This window comes from Penaeus japonicus, unplaced genomic scaffold, assembly GCF_977035675.1.
Source record: "Penaeus japonicus unplaced genomic scaffold, GWHDUDI00000001_assembly GWHDUDI00000043, whole genome shotgun sequence".
Classification (NCBI taxonomy): domain Eukaryota; kingdom Metazoa; phylum Arthropoda; class Malacostraca; order Decapoda; family Penaeidae; genus Penaeus; species Penaeus japonicus.
This window is the reverse complement of record NW_028234445.1, coordinates 1,449,030-1,465,857: the sequence shown is the minus strand read 5'-3', so window position 1 is coordinate 1,465,857 and position 16,828 is coordinate 1,449,030. Positions and strand designations below refer to the sequence as shown.

At 31.0% G+C, this 16,828-nt stretch overlaps 2 protein-coding genes across 2 annotated transcripts in view; one reads left to right on the top strand and one right to left on the bottom strand.

Annotated features, from left to right (window-relative positions):
* LOC122246354 (uncharacterized) overlaps positions 1-16,828 on the bottom strand; it is a 1,434,769-nt gene that overhangs the window by 769,083 nt on the left and 648,858 nt on the right. The window lies entirely within an intron of this gene.
* The window catches only part of LOC122263496 (uncharacterized), a 1,386,165-nt gene that overhangs the window by 992,142 nt on the left and 377,195 nt on the right, over positions 1-16,828 (top strand). Inside the window, exons 21-24 of the mRNA XM_086535287.1 lie at positions 8,696-8,794; positions 11,052-11,150; positions 13,443-13,541; positions 16,392-16,669. Coding sequence (XP_086391413.1) covers positions 8,696-8,794; positions 11,052-11,150; positions 13,443-13,541; positions 16,392-16,669 — 575 coding nt within the window. The remainder of the gene's footprint in view (positions 1-8,695; positions 8,795-11,051; positions 11,151-13,442; positions 13,542-16,391; positions 16,670-16,828) is intronic.

The following is a 16,828-nucleotide window of genomic DNA, read 5'->3' as shown; positions in this document are numbered from 1 at the left end:
ATTTATGTCCTCATAAGAACGAATAATGAAAATTTACCTAAAATATTTTTAGTCTAGCGTGTTCTCTAACGCTTTCTTAGTAAATCTGGCTACTCAGATCAAGGTAAATTTTACTATTTAAATTTCAAAAAAAAAAAAAAAAAAAAAAAAAGACCTGTGACAGCTAGAAAAATGTTCGCCTTTGGAGGGGTGACAGGGAAAGGGTTAAAGCATATGTTATTGAAGTGTGTTATAGAAATATATGTTAGGGAAGGGAGTATTATAGAAGTGCGTTTTATAGAAGCTTATGTTATGGAAAACATGCAGAGCTCATTGCACTGCGCAACGGACCGTCTGGACTCCGGCCAGGAATGATACGTGTTGAAATGACATCATACTGCATAGGAGTGTAGAGTTCGTAACTATTGTATCCTGAATTAGTGTTATTTTCGCAAATATCTCTAAAGTAAAATGTTCAAATGGCAAATCTGAACTAAAAGGTAATTATATCATTGTTTGTTTGTTTTTATATATTCATATCTGTATGATTGTACGTTTGTGTGCGTGTGTGTGTGTGTGTGTATGCACGTTTTGCAATTGTGATTGTGTTTATCAGTGAATATGTGTGAGAGTGAGTGTCTGCTCGTTACCTCAAGCACCAACAGCCAACGGAATGACATCCCAGGCAAGCAATGCGGAACTTGTAAGTACACAGCCACAGGCAGACATACTGAGGGAGAGAGAGAGAGAGAGAGAGAGAGAGAGAGAGAGAGAGAGAGAGAGAGAGAGAGAGAGAGAGAGAGAGAGAGAGAGAGAGAGAAGTTCTCACTCACATTCACCTTTTCATTGTCATCCTCACTCACATTCACTTTCGCATTGTTGTAAACCACCAGCTGGCACCAGTTTGTAACCCACCGTCTAGCCACCAGTTGGTAAGCCTCCTGCTGGCACTAGTTGTTAGCCACCCACTGCTGCCATCAGTTTGTAAACCACCTACTGGCACTAGTTTGTAACCCACCACTGCGAGCAGCTGTTATAACCACTCGATGCCCTGGTTGTGATGCGGTGGTTAAAGAGACAGACGTTCACGTGCCATGGTCTTTATTGTGGACTCTAATACACTAGACCCTGGCCGAAGGCCAGAGGTCAGAGCGGTTCGCTCTAGTCTGTCTGTCTGACCTCTCTGTCCTGATCTGTCTGTCTGTCTGTCCTTACATGTCCTTAAGTACAAATCTTTAGTCACTTTCTTCGCCTCGGGGTTTCCGTTAGCAAACACAGCTGCCTAGAAAAGCTTGTGTTCCGAGGCGGAAACGAACACAGGAAGCAGGATGCGTCAGGTCAAGACACGCTGCCATCGATATTGCATTGAATTAAGTAGTCATACATGATCAATGTCTTATGTCACACAATATCAATACCAGTGCCTTACAATTGTCATTCTCACTCGCATTCACCTTCGCATTGTTCATCCTCGCTCATTCACCTTCTCATTGTCATTCTCACTCACATTCACATTCTCATTGTCATTCTCACTCACATTCACCTTACTTTCATTCTCATTGTCATTCTCACTCATATTTACTTTCTCATTGTCATTCTCACTCATATTCACCTTCTCATTGTCATTCTCACTCACCTTCACCTTCTCATTTTCATTCTCTATCACATTCACTTTCTCATGTTGATTCTCATTCACATTCACATTCTCATTGTCATTGTCATTGTCATTCACATTCACCTTCTCATGTTGATTCTAATTCATATTCACATTCTAATTGTCATTCTCACTCACATTCACCTTCGCATTGTCATCCTCACTTCCCTTCTCACGCTCATTACTCACAAACAGATGTCTAACAGAAGCATCTTCCTCCCTCAGGTTGGACTCCCTTACACCTTGCTTCCTGGAACGGCCATCATGCTGTTGCTAGTCTCATTCTCCCTCACATTCACCTTCTCATTGTCATTCTCACTCGCATTCACCTTCTCATTGTCATTTTCACTCGCATTCACCTTCTTACTGTCATTCTCACTCACATTCACCTTCGCATTGTCATCCTCACTTCCCTTCTCACGCTCATTACTCACAAACAGATGTCTAACAGAAGCATCTTCCTCCCTCAGGTGAGACTCCCTTACACTGTGCTTCCTGGAACGGCCATCATGCTGTTGCTGAGACGCTCCTCGAGAAGGGCGGAGAAGTGAACGCCAAGGCTAATGATGGTAAGGCGATTGGAAAGCGAGTGACTCCTTAAAGGCGCCAGAAGAATTTTGCTTTTGTTTCTTTTCTCATCTTTGTCTTTGTGGAAATTTATAACAAATACTATTATAATTTAATAAGGGAATCTTTATCATCATTTATCATTAATTTTATTGATATTTATTTCTTTATTCTATGAATTTTTCAATAAAATATTTTCATAGAATATTCTATAAAATAGAAATAAATAGATTTTTCTATATTTCTTTATACTATAAATGTTATAATGATTAGTTATAACAATTATGATAATAATAAGTAAGATCATCTTAATTATTATTGATGTTATCATTATTATTTTCCTGTTTATCTAAAAGAAATATGATCATCCTCATCATCAATCATAATCATCAATGGTGCTATTCATATTATCATTAATATTTCATTACTATAACAATCATTGTTACTCCCATTTCTACTAAATTATCAATTATTATCATCCTTCTTCTTCTCATTATTGTTATTTTGATGGTGATCCTGTTCTTGTTCTCCTACATGCTTTTGTTGGTGGTGTTGTTGCGAGGTCTTTGTCAGTGATGACAAAGACAATGATGATAATGGAGAAAGTAATGGCAACAAAAGCAACAACAATAATGATGATAATGAAAAGTTTCATAATGTTGGTGGTGGTAATGATAACAATATTAATGATAAAGTAATCATCACTGATAATGTTGATGATAACACTTTCATGATGATAATAGAACTAATGATAATGGTAATGACATATTTATGATAACAATGATAATAATAATGGTGATGATGAATAATGATAGTAATAAATTTAGAAATATAAAAGTTTAGTTAAGTCCCCCCGAACGGCGGGTCCGTTTTCTTTGACATACGTAATGTCTCCCATGTTCCACCAATATTTGATGTTTTTTATTTTACGCTTATTTACTACAAGAAAGACATGTTTTGTTTATGTTACACCATTTATCAGGTGTATGTTTTTTCCATTATGAAGACTATATATTTTAACTGCATTGAAACAGAAGTGTAAATCATTTTATATCAATATGATTTTCTGAATAAATTAGCAGACGCTCAACAACACCACGTGTTTCAATGGCTAAAGAACATCTTTATTTACTGCACGAATGTGGCAAGAAAACCCCACATGTATAATTCTCCTACTCTTTGTCACTCTATATTTCTGTATAATTCTCTATATTATATATATTGTATATATATAAAATATATATATTACTGATAAATAATTATCAAACATTCATTTTCATTTTAATATTCTTTCTCATTATCATACATAAATATTTTTTTTCTTTTCCTTCTTGTTTCTAGACCTTTTCATAATTCTTATTTTCATTAACATTCTAAGTATTTGCAATTTTATTAATATTCAAAATATCCATACTATTCCTAGCCCTTACCCTTATCACCCTAATCATCTCTATTAATCTCATTCCTAAAACTAGTCTCATTCTCCCTCACATTCACCTTCTCACTGTCATTCTCACTCACATTCAGCTTCTCATTGTTATTCTCACTGACATTCACCTTCTCGTTGTCATTCTCACTCACATTCACCTTCGCATTGTCATCCTCACTTCCCTTCTCACGCTCATTACTCACAAACAGACGTCTAACAGAAGCATCTTCCTCCCTCAGGTAGGACTCCCTTACACTTGGCTTCCTTTAACGGCCATCATGCTGTTGCAGAGACGCTCCTCGAGAAGGGCGGAGAAGTGAACGCCAAGAATGCATTTGGTAAGGCGATTGGAAAGCGAGTGACTTCTTAAAGGCACCAGAAGAATTTTGCTTTTGTTTCTTTTCTCATCTTTGTCTTTGTGGAATTTTATAACAATTATTGTTATGATTTAATAAGGGAATCTTTTTCATATTTTATCATTAATTTTATTGATATTTATTTCTTTATTCTATGAATTTTTCAATAAAATATTTTCATAGATTATTTTATAAAATAGAAATTAATAGATTTTTCTATATTTCTTTATACTATAAATTTTATAATGATTAGTTAAATTAATTATGATAATAATAAGTATGATCATCTTAATTATTATTGATATTATCATTATTATTTTCATGATTATCTAAAAGAAATATGATCATAATCATCATCAATGGTGCTATTCATATTATCATTATTATTTCAATAGGATTACTATTATTATTACTACTATTTCTATTAAATTATCAATTGTTATCATCCTTCTTCTTCTCATTATTGTTATTTTGATGGTGATCCTGTTCTTGTTCTCCTACATGCTTTTGTTGGTGTTGTTGTTGCGAGGTCTTTGTCAGTGATGGCAAAGACAATGATGATAATGGAGAAAGTAATGGCAACAAAAGCAACAACAATAGTGATGATAATGAAAAGTTTCATGATGTTGATGGAGGTAATGATAACAATATTAATGATAAAATAATCATCACTGATAATGTTGATGATAACACTTTCATGATGATAATAGAACTAATGATAATGTTAATGACATATTTATGATTACAATGATAATAATAATGGTGATGATGAATAATGATAGTAATAAATTTAGAAATATAAAAGTTTAGTTAAGTCCCCCCGAACGGCGGTTCCGTTTTCTTTGACATACTCCCATGTTCCACCAATATTTGATGTTTTTTATTTTACGCTTATTTACTACAAGAAAGACATGTTTTGTTTATGTTACACCATTTATCAGGTGTATGTTTTTCCATTATGAAGACTATATATTTTAACTGCATTGAAACAGAAGTGTTAATCATTTTATATCAATATGATTTTCTGAATGAATTAGCAGACGCTCAACAACACCACGTGTTTCAATGGCTAAAGAACATCTTTATTTACTGCACGAATATCTTATATTTATCTTTACTTATTTATATTGATCTTTACTGCACGAATGTTTATCTTTAATATAATATTTATCTTTACTGCACGAATGTGGCAAGAAAACCCCACAAATATTAAGGAAGGAAATATTTTATGATACTGATGATAACACTCTCATGATAATGATGGAACTAATGATAATGATATAATGATAATAATGATGGTGATTGGAAGGTGAATAATGATAGTAATAACAGTAATGATGGAAATAATATTTATTGATTATGATGATAATTCTTGTTATAATGAATATTTTAAATATTGATTATAAATGATTATAAATTTATTATGAATTGTAATTATCATTAATGATAATGATTATTTTTAATGATAATGATTATTTTTATGTTATTATCATTTTTAGAAATCCTCATTGCTGTTATTATTTTTATCATCATTAATATTTTCATTATCATTATTATCATTATGAATATTATATAATTATCATTATTATAAGAATTATCATTATTATGATCTTCATTATTATTTTTATCTTCCTCATTATCATTATCATTCATGTTATTCTCATAATTATCTTCACTAATATTTCTATCATTATGATTGATATTTTTGTATCATTTTATTACCATTGCTATCATTATAGCTATCATGATTACTGTTATTATTGCAATGGTCTTCGTAAATATAATAATAAAAACAACAAAAATTACAATAATTATCATAGTAATAGAAAATATATATATATTACTGATAAATAATTATCAAACATTCATTTTCATTATAATATTCTTTCTCATTATCATACATATATTTTTTTTTCTTTTCCTTCTTGTTTCTATACCTTTTCATAATTCTTATTTCATTAACATTCTAAGTATTTGCAATTTTATTAATATTCAAAATATTCATACTATTCCTAGCCCTTACCCTTATCACCCTAATCATCTCTATTAATCTCATTCCTAAAACTAGTCTCATTCTCCCTCACAATCACCTTCTCATTGTCATTCTCACTGACATTCACCTTCTGATTGTTATTCTCACTGACATTCACCTTCTCATTGTCATTTCCACTCGCATTCACCTTCTTACTGTCATTCTCACTCACATTCACCTTCGCATTGTCATCCTCACTTCCCTTCTCACGCTCATTACTCACAAACAGACGTCTAACACAAGCATCTTCCTCCCTCAGATCAGACTCCCTTACACTTTGCTTCCTGGAACGGCCACAATGCTGTTGCAGAGACGCTCCTCGAGAAGGGCGGAGAAGTGAACGCCAAGGCTTATTATGGTAAGGCGATTGGAAAGCGAGTGACTTCTTAAAGGCACCAGAAGAATTTTGCTTTTGTTTCTTTTCTCTTCTTTGTCTTTGTGGAATTTTATAACAATTATTGTTATAATTTGATTAGGGAATCTTTATCATCTTTTATCATTAATTTTATTGATATTTATTTCTTTATTTCATGATTTTTTCAATAAAATATTTTCATAGATTATTTTATAAAATATAAATTAATAGATTTTTCTATATTTCTCTATACTATAAATGTTATAATGATTAGTTATAATAATTATGATAATAATAAGTATGATCATCTTAATTATTATTGATATTATCATTATTATTTTCATGTTTATCTAAAAGAAATAAGATCATCCTCATCATCAATGGTGCTATTCATATTATCATTATTATTTCAATAGGATTACTATTATTATTACTACTATTTCTATTAAATTATCAATTGTTATCATCCTTCTTCTTCTCATTATTGTTATTTTGATGGTGATCCTGTTCTTGTTCTCCTACATGCTTTTGTTGGTGTTGTTGTTGCGAGGTCTTTGTCAGTGATGGCAAAGACAATGATGATAATGGAGAAAGTAATGGCAACAAAAGCAACAACAATAGTGATGATAATGAAAAGTTTCATGATGTTGATGGAGGTAATGATAACAATATTAATGATAAAATAATCATCACTGATAATGTTGATGATAACACTTTCATGATGATAATAGAACTAATGATAATGTTAATGACATATTTATGATTACAATGATAATAATAATGGTGATGATGAATAATGATAGTAATAAATTTAGAAATATAAAAGTTTAGTTAAGTCCCCCCGAATGGCGAGTCCGTTTTCTTTGACATACGTAATGTCTCCCATGTTCCACCAATATTTGATGTTTTTCATTTTACGCTTATTTACTACAAGAAAGACATGTTTTGTTTATGTTACACCATTTATCAGGTGTATGTTTTTTCCATTATGAAGACTATATATTTTAACTGCATTGAAACAGAAGTGTAAATCATTTTATATCAATATGATTTTCTGAATAAATTAGCAGACGCTCAACAACACCACGTGTTTCAATGGCTAAAGAACATCTTTATTTACTGCACGAATATCTTATATTTGTCTTTACTTATTTATATTGATCTTTACTGCACGAATATCTTATATTTGTCTTTACTTATTTATATTGATCTTTACTGCACGAATATTTATCTTTAATATATTATTTATCTTTACTGCACGAATGTGGCAAGAAAACCCCACAAATATTAAGGAAGGAAATATTTTATGATACTGATGATAACACTCTCATGATAATGATGGAACTAATGATAATGATATAATGATAATAATGATGGTGATTGGAAGGTGAATAATGATAGTAATAACAGTAATGATGGAAATAATATTCATTGATTATGATGATAATTCTTATTATAATGAATATTTTAAATATTGATTATAAATGATTATAAATTTATTATGAATTGTAATTATCATTAATGATAATGATTATTTTTAATGATAATGATTATTTTTATGTTATTATCATTTTTAGAAATCATTTTTGCTGTTTTTATTTTTATCATCATTAATATTTTCATTATCATTATTATCATTATGAATATTATATAATTATCATTATTATAAGAATTATCATTATTATTATCTTCATTATTATTTTTATCTTCCTCATTATCATTATTATTCATGTTATTCTCATAATTATCTTTACCAATATTTCTATCATTATGATTGATATGTTTGTATCATTTTATTACCGTTGCTATCATTATAGCTATCATGATTACTGTTATTATTGAAATGGTCTTCGTAAATATAATAATAAAAACAATAAAAATTACAATAATTATCATAGTAGAATTTTTTTTTTTTTTTTTTTTTTTTTTTTTGATAAATGATTATCAAACGTTCTTTTTCATTAAAATATTCCTTCTTATCATCATACGCATTTGTTTTCCTTCTCATTTCTATGCCTTTTCCTAATTGTTATTTTCAGTAACTTTCTTATTATTTGCAATTTTATTAATATTCAAAATATTCATACTATTCCTTGCCCTTATCCTTATCACCTTAATCATTCCTAAAATCTAGTCTCATTTTCACTCGCATTCACCTTCTTACTGTCATTCTCACTCACTCACATTCACATTGTCATTCTCACTCATTCACCTTCTCATGTTTATTCTCACTCTCATTCACCTTCGCATTGTCATCCTCACTTCCCTTCTCACACTCATTACTCACAAACAGACGTCTAACACAAGCATCTTCCTCCCTCAGGTGGGACTCCCTTACACCTTGCTTCCTTGAACGGCCATCATGCTGTTGCAGAGACGCTCCTCGAGAAGGGCGGAGAAGTGAACGCCAAGACTTTGATTGGTAAGGCGATTGGAAAGCGAGTGACTTCTTAAAGGCGCCAGAAGAATTGTTTTTTTTCTAATCTTTGTTATTATGGAATTTTATAACAAATTATTGTTATAATTTGATTAGGGAATCTTTATCATCTTTTATCATTAATTTTATTGATATTTATTTCTTTATTCTATGAATTTTTCAATATTTTTTTTTCATAGATTATTCTATAAAATAGAAATAAATAAATTTTTCTGCTTCTTTATAATATAAATGTTATAATAATTAGTTATAACAATTCTGATAATAATAAGTATGATGATTTCAATTATTATTGATAATATCATTATTATTTCATGATTATCTAAAAGAAATATGATCATCCTCATCATCAATGGTGCTATTCATATTATCATTATTATTTCAATAGGATTACTATTATTATTACTCCTATTTCTATTAAATTATCAATTGTTATCATCCTTCTTCTTATTATTGTTATTTTGATGGTGATCCTGTTCTTGTTCTCCTACATGCTTTTGTTGGTGGTGTTGTTGCGAGGTCTTTGTCAGTGATGACAAAGACAATGATGATAATGGAGAAAGTAATGGTAACAAAAGCAACAACAATAATGATGATAATGAAAAGTTTCATAATGTTGATGGTGGTAATGATAACAATATTAATGATAAAGTAATCATCACTGATAATGTTGATGATAACACTTTCATGATGATAATAGAACTATTGATAATGGTAATGACATATTTATGATAACAATGATAATAATAATGGTGATGGTGAATAATGATAGTAATAAATTTAGAAATATAAGTTTAGTTAAGTCCCCCCGAACGGCGGGTCCGTTTTCTTTGACACACGTAATGTCTTCCATGTTCCACCAATATTTGATGTTTTTTATTTTACGCTTATTTACTACAAGAAAGACATGTTTTGTTTATGTTACACCATTTATCAGGTGTATGTTTTTCCATTATGAAGACTATATATTTTAACTGCATTGAAACAGAAGTGTTAATCATTTTATATCAATATGAATTTCTTAATGAATTAGCAGACGCTCAACAACACCACGTGTTTCAATGGCTAAAGAACATCTTTATTTACTGCACGAATATCTTATATTTGTCTTTACTTATTTATATTTATCTTTAATATAATATTTATCTTTACTACACGAATGTGGCAAGAAAACCCCACAAATATTAAGGAAGGAAATATTTTATGATACTGATGATAACACTCTCATGATAATGATGGAACTAATGATAATGATATAAAGATAATAATGATGGTGATTGGAAGGTGAATAATGATAGTAATAACAGTAATGATGGAAATAATATTTATTGATTATGATGATAATTCTTATTATAATGAATATTTTAAATATTGATTATAAATGATTATAAATTTATTATGAATTGTAATTATCATTAATGATAATGATTATTTTTAATGATAATGATTATTCTTATGTTATTATCATTTTTAGAAATCATCATTGCTGTTATTATTTTTATCATCATTAATATTTTCATTATCATTATTATCATTATTAATATTATATAATTATCATTATTATTAGAATTATCATTATTATTATCTTCATTATTATTTTTATCCTCCTCATTATCATTATTATTCATGTTATTGTCATAATTATCTTCATTAATATTTCTATCATTATGATTGATATTTTTTATCATTTTATTACCATTGCTATCATTATAGCTATCATGATTACTGTTATTATTGCAATGGTCTTCGTAAATATAATAATAAAAACAATAAAAATTACAATAATTATCATAGTAATAAAAAAATATTTATATATTATTGATAAATGATTATCAAACATTCATTTTCATTATAATATTTTTTCTCATTATCTCATTGTTTCTATACCTTTTCATAATTCTTATTTTCATTAACATTCTTAGTATTTGCAATTTTATTAATATTCAAAATATTCATACTATTCCTAGCCCTTATCTTTATCACCCTAATCACCTCTATTAATCTCATTCCTAAAACTAGTCTCATTCTCCCTCACAATCACCTTCTCATTGTCATTCTCACTGACATTCACCTTCTGATTGTTATTCTCACTGACATTCACCTTCTCATTGTCATTTTCACTCGCATTCACCTTCTTACTGTCATTCTCACTCACATTCACCTTCGCATTGTCATCCTCACTTCCCTTCTCACGCTCATTACTCACAAACAGACGTCTAACAGAAGCATCTTCCTCCCTCAGGTAGGACTCCCTTACACTTGGCTTCCGAGAACGGCCATCATGCTGTTGCTGAAACGCTCCTCGAGAAGGGCGGAAAAGTGAACGCCAAGAATGAAAAGGGTAAGGCGACTGGAAAGCGTGTGACTTCTTAAAGGCACCAGAAGAATTTTGCTTTTGTTTCTTTTCTCATCTTTGTCTCTGTGGAAATTCATTACAATTATTGTCATTCTCACTCACATTCACCTTCTCATTGTCATTCTCACTCACATTCACCTTCTCATTGTCATTCTCACTCACATTCACCTTCTCATTGTCATTCTCACTTACATTCACCTTCTCATTGTCATTCTCACTCACATTCACCTTCTCATTGTCATTCTCACTCATTCACCTTCTCATGTTTGTTCTCACTCGCATTCACCTTCTCGTTTTGATTCTCACTCACAATCATCATCTCATTGTCATTCTCACTTACATTCACCTTCTCATTGTCATTCTCATTCACATTCACCTTCTCATTGTCATTCTCACTCGCATTCACCTTCTCGTTGTCATTCTCACTCACATTAACCTTCTCATTCACATTCTCACTCACATTCACCATCTCATTGTCATTCTCACTCACATTCACCTTCTCATTGTCATTGTCATTCTCATTCACATTCACCTTCTCATTGTCATTATCATTCACATTCACTTTTTCATTGTCATTCTCACTCGCATTCACCTTCTCATTGTCATTCTCACTCACATTCACCATCTCATTGTCATTCTCACTCACATTCACCTTCTCGTTGTCATTCTCACTCACAATCACCATATCATTGTCATTCTCACTCACATTCACCTTCTCATTGTCATTCTCACTCACATTCACCTTCTCATTGACATTCTCACTCACATTCACCTTTTTATTGTCATTCTCACTCACATTCACCTTCTCATTGTCATTCTCACTCACATTCACCTTCTCATTGACATTTTCATTCACATTCACCTTTTCATTGTCATTCTCACTCGCATTCACCTTCTCATTGTCATTCTCACTCGTATTCACCTTTTCATTGTCATTTTCACTCACATTCACCTTCTCATTATCATTCTCACTCACATTCACCTTCTCATTGTCATTCCCACTCACAATCAAAATCTCATTGTCATTCTCACTCACATTCACTTTCTCATTGTCATTCACTCACATTCACCTTATCATTGTCATTCTCACTCGCATTCACCTTCTCGTTGTCATTCTCTCTAACATTCACCTTCTCATTGTCATTCTCACTCACATTCACCTTCTTATTGTCATTCTCACTCGCATTCACCTTCTCATTGTCATTCTCACTCACATTCACCTTCTCATTAACATTCTCATTCACATTCACCTTCTCATTGTCATTCTCACTCGCATTCACCTTCTCGTTGTCATTCTCACTCACATTCACCTTCTCATTGTCATTCTCACTCACATTCACCTTCTTATTGTCATTCTCACTCGCATTCACCTTCTCATTGTCATTCTCACTCATATTCACCTTCTCATTGACATTCTCATTCACATTCTCACTCACATTCACCATCTCATTGTCATTCTCACTCACATTCACCTTCTCAATGTCATTCTCACTCACAATCACCTTCTCATTGTCATTCTCACTCACATTCACCTTCTCATTGTCATTCTCACTCACATTCACCTTCTCATTGTCATTCTCACTCACATTTAACTTTTCAGTGTCATTCTCACTCACATTCAGCTTCTCATTGTCATTCTCACTCACATTCACCTTCTCATTGTCATTCTCACTCACATTCACCTTCTCATTGTCATTCTCACTCACATTTAACTTTTCAGTGTCATTCTCACTCACATTCAGCTTCTCATTGTCATTCTCACTCACATTCACCTCCTCTTTGTCATTGTCACCCACATTCACTTTCTCATTGTCACCCACTGACATTAACTTTCTCATTGTCATTGTCATTCACAATCACCTTCTCATTGTCATTCTCATTGACATTCACCTTCTCATTGTCATTCTCACTCGCATTCACCTTCTCATTGTCATTCTCACTCACATTCACCTTCTCATTGTCATTCTCACTCGCATTCACTTTCTCATTGTCATTGTCATTCTCATTCACATTCACCTTTTCATTGTCATTATTATTCACATTCACTTTTTCATTGTCATTCTCACTCGCATTCACCTTCTCATTGTCATTCTCACTCACATTCACCATCTCATTGTCATTCTCACTCACATTCAGCTTCTCATTGTCATTCTCACTCACATTCACCTTCTTCCTGTAATTCTCACTCACATTCACCTTCGCATTGTCATCCTCACTTCCCTTCTCACGCTCATTACTCACAAACAAACGTCTAACACAAGCATCTTCCTCCCTCAGGTCAGACTCCCTTACACTGTGCTTCAGAGAACGGCCATCATGCTGTTGCTGAGACGCTCCTCGAGAAGGGCGGAGAAGTGAACGCCAAGACTAAGAATGGTAACGATTGGGAAGCGAGTGACTTCTTAAAGGCACCAGAAGAATTTTGCTTTTGTTTCTTTTCTCTTTTTTGTCTTCATGGAAATTTATAACAATTATTATTCAGATCTAATAAGGATACCTCTATCATCAGCTTTTCTTATTTCTTCATCATTCATTATTCTTTTCTATTTATCCATTCCTTATGTTTTAGTTGTTTATTTGAGTTATTTGTAAATGTTACTTATTCATTATCATTTATCATATGAATTTCAATGTTATGATTAATACTATCATAAAAATATTCATTTTTATTATCATTTATTACAATTACATTTGTATTATTATTTCAAGAATTTTCTTTTGTAATAGTCACTTTTCATCATTCATCTTTTTTCTTCCTCTTTTACTCTTTTCATTATTGATATAATTTTCATTTTTAAATCAATTTTTTTCTATATGATTTTATACATATCATTCCTATTATTATTATTATTATTATTATTATTGTTATAGTTAAAAATATTATTATTTTAATTATTCGTATTACTCCTATTTCTTTTTCAATTATTATCATAGGTTTTCCTTCCTCTTGTCATCATTGATAATTTTGCTGATGATCCTGTTGTTCTTGTTCTCCTACATGCTTTTGTTGTAGTTGTGAGGTCTTTATCACTCATAGTACCAGTGTCGGTAAATCATGATGGTAATGACAATGAGGATAACACGATGGCTTCCTTGTTCTTCCTTCTTGCAAACACCCAAGTCTGCTCACAGCTTGCTTGCAACAAACATGGCTATGCAGGTGCTGTTAAGAGGAATGCACTACTTAGCATTCGTTTTACAAAATACCTCTTCTCGCAACTTAAGTTAGGTTTGCTAAGTACAAAGGTAACATATCCAAATGAAATATCAATAATATAAGTTCATACGAAAAAAGATATTACCTATTTAGTTTGATTATTATAATGATAATGATAATACTAATAAAAATAACCATAATAATGATGATAATGATAAGAATAAGAATAACATTGATTATGATTATATAAAAACATTAAAGATAACGATAACAATCATTATTATTATTATCAATATTAATATCAAACTAGTTAGAATGACCATTATTAATTTTTTAATAATTCTTATGACTGATATCATAATTTCTTTCATTATAAATATTATGTTAATGATAATAGTAACTCCAACAACAATGATAGAAGTATAATGAGATCCTTATTTTCATTATGGTTATTATTTTCCTTCATATCATTGCCATCAGAATATGCATTAAAATTATAAAGACCATAATCATTCTTAGAATCATGATGATTCTCATTCATGAATACTTTCCCATTTTCATTTCCACTCTCATTTTCTTCATCATTTTCCATCCCTTTCATTTCATTCTCTAGTCATTTCGTGCTTATTCATAAGCTTTTCTTTTAGTTTGTATTTATCAAAAATATTTTCATATTATAAAAATATTTTAGCATCATTATCATTAATATGATAATAATTACGATTATAACAATTGTTGCCATTCAAATTAGCATTGACATTTTCATTCCCAACCTCAGTTCCCTTCTCATTTTGATTCTCATTAACATCATCACGACAGTTTTCATTTTCATTTTTATCCTCGCAAGTCTCAGAATCATTCCAGTCATAACTCTCCTTCTGCAACTCTTTGTCACTCTATACTTTCTGTATAATTCTCCTTCTACTCTTTGTCACTCTATACTTTCTGTATAATTCTCTTTCTCCTACTCTTTGTCACTATATTTTCTGTATAATTTTCCTTCTCCTCCTCTTTGTCACTCTATACTTTCTGTATAATACTCCTTCTCCTATTCTTTGTCATTCCATACTTTCTGTATAATTCTCCTTCTCCTACTCTTTGTCACTCTATACTTTCTGTATAATTCTCCTTCTACTCTTTGTCACTTTATACTTTCTGTATAATTCTCCTTCTACTCTTTGTCACAATACTTTCTGTATAATTATCCTTCTCCTACTCTTTGTCACTCTATATTTTCTGTACAATTTTCCTTCTACTATTCTTTGTCACTTTACATTCTCTATATAATTCTTATACTCTTTGTCACTTCATTATCTGTCCAATTCTCCTTCTCCCACACTTCATCATATTTATTGATCTTCTCATTATCCCTTTCAGTTTTCTCTTTCCTTTTCATCTTCATGCTCATCATTCATTATCATTATGTTCCCAGTAATGAGTTGTCCTAACTCATTACTTATACCATTGTTTATTATATTAACACAATTGTTATTTTTACTTTCATTTATAGAATATCATTGGTTAATTTAAATTATTTTTAGAGATGTTATATTGTTTTATAACTAACTTTATTATACTGTAACAATTATCATTCTCTTTTGTTTTTGTTTTTTAATTTACCTCTATCAATATATTGTTATATATATGAATATGACTCCAATCTCCTTATATATATATATATGTATATATATACATATACATATATATGTATATGTATATATATATACATATATATATGTATATATATGTATATATATATATGTACACACACACACACACACACACACACACACATATATATATATATATATATATATATATATATATATATATATATATATATATATATATATATATATATATATATATTGTCGTCATCAATATTGTCATATTTCATCATCATATATCTTGATTTATATAATATATGCTTAAATATATATCATTACATTCACATCTCACTTATTTCTGAACAAATTTGAATAAAAATGAAAATAAGAAAATGAAACAAGTGTTTCATTGTAGAGCAACATTTAAACATTGACAAGTTCTACAGTCAAGTTTACCTTCAGGGCGGACAGCAATGCACTTGGCAGCTTGGAAGGGACACACGGCAGTGCTGGAAGTCCTTCAGGAGGGCGGGGCCAATGTGGACGCTGCAGATGATTATGGCAACACGCCCCTTCACAAAGCAGCTTCACAAGGGCATCTCCTCGCTATATTCATGTTGACGAACTTTAGGGCTTCCATGTACAAGAAGGATAAGAGAGGAAGGACTCCGCAGGACTTGATGCCGAGATCTTCCTCCACAGAGAGCCGTGACATGGAACTTTTCCAAAGCGCGTCCATGGTAATAGATTGTATTGGTCAGACTCTGGTCCTTCCTCTGTCACCATTGGTTTTCAAAGTTGTGCATCATGGGCAGTGCCATGGTTGCTGAGTGGCACTGTAACTAAATCACAAAAGGATTCTAAATTTTGATTCTTGTATATATAATGAGACATAACAT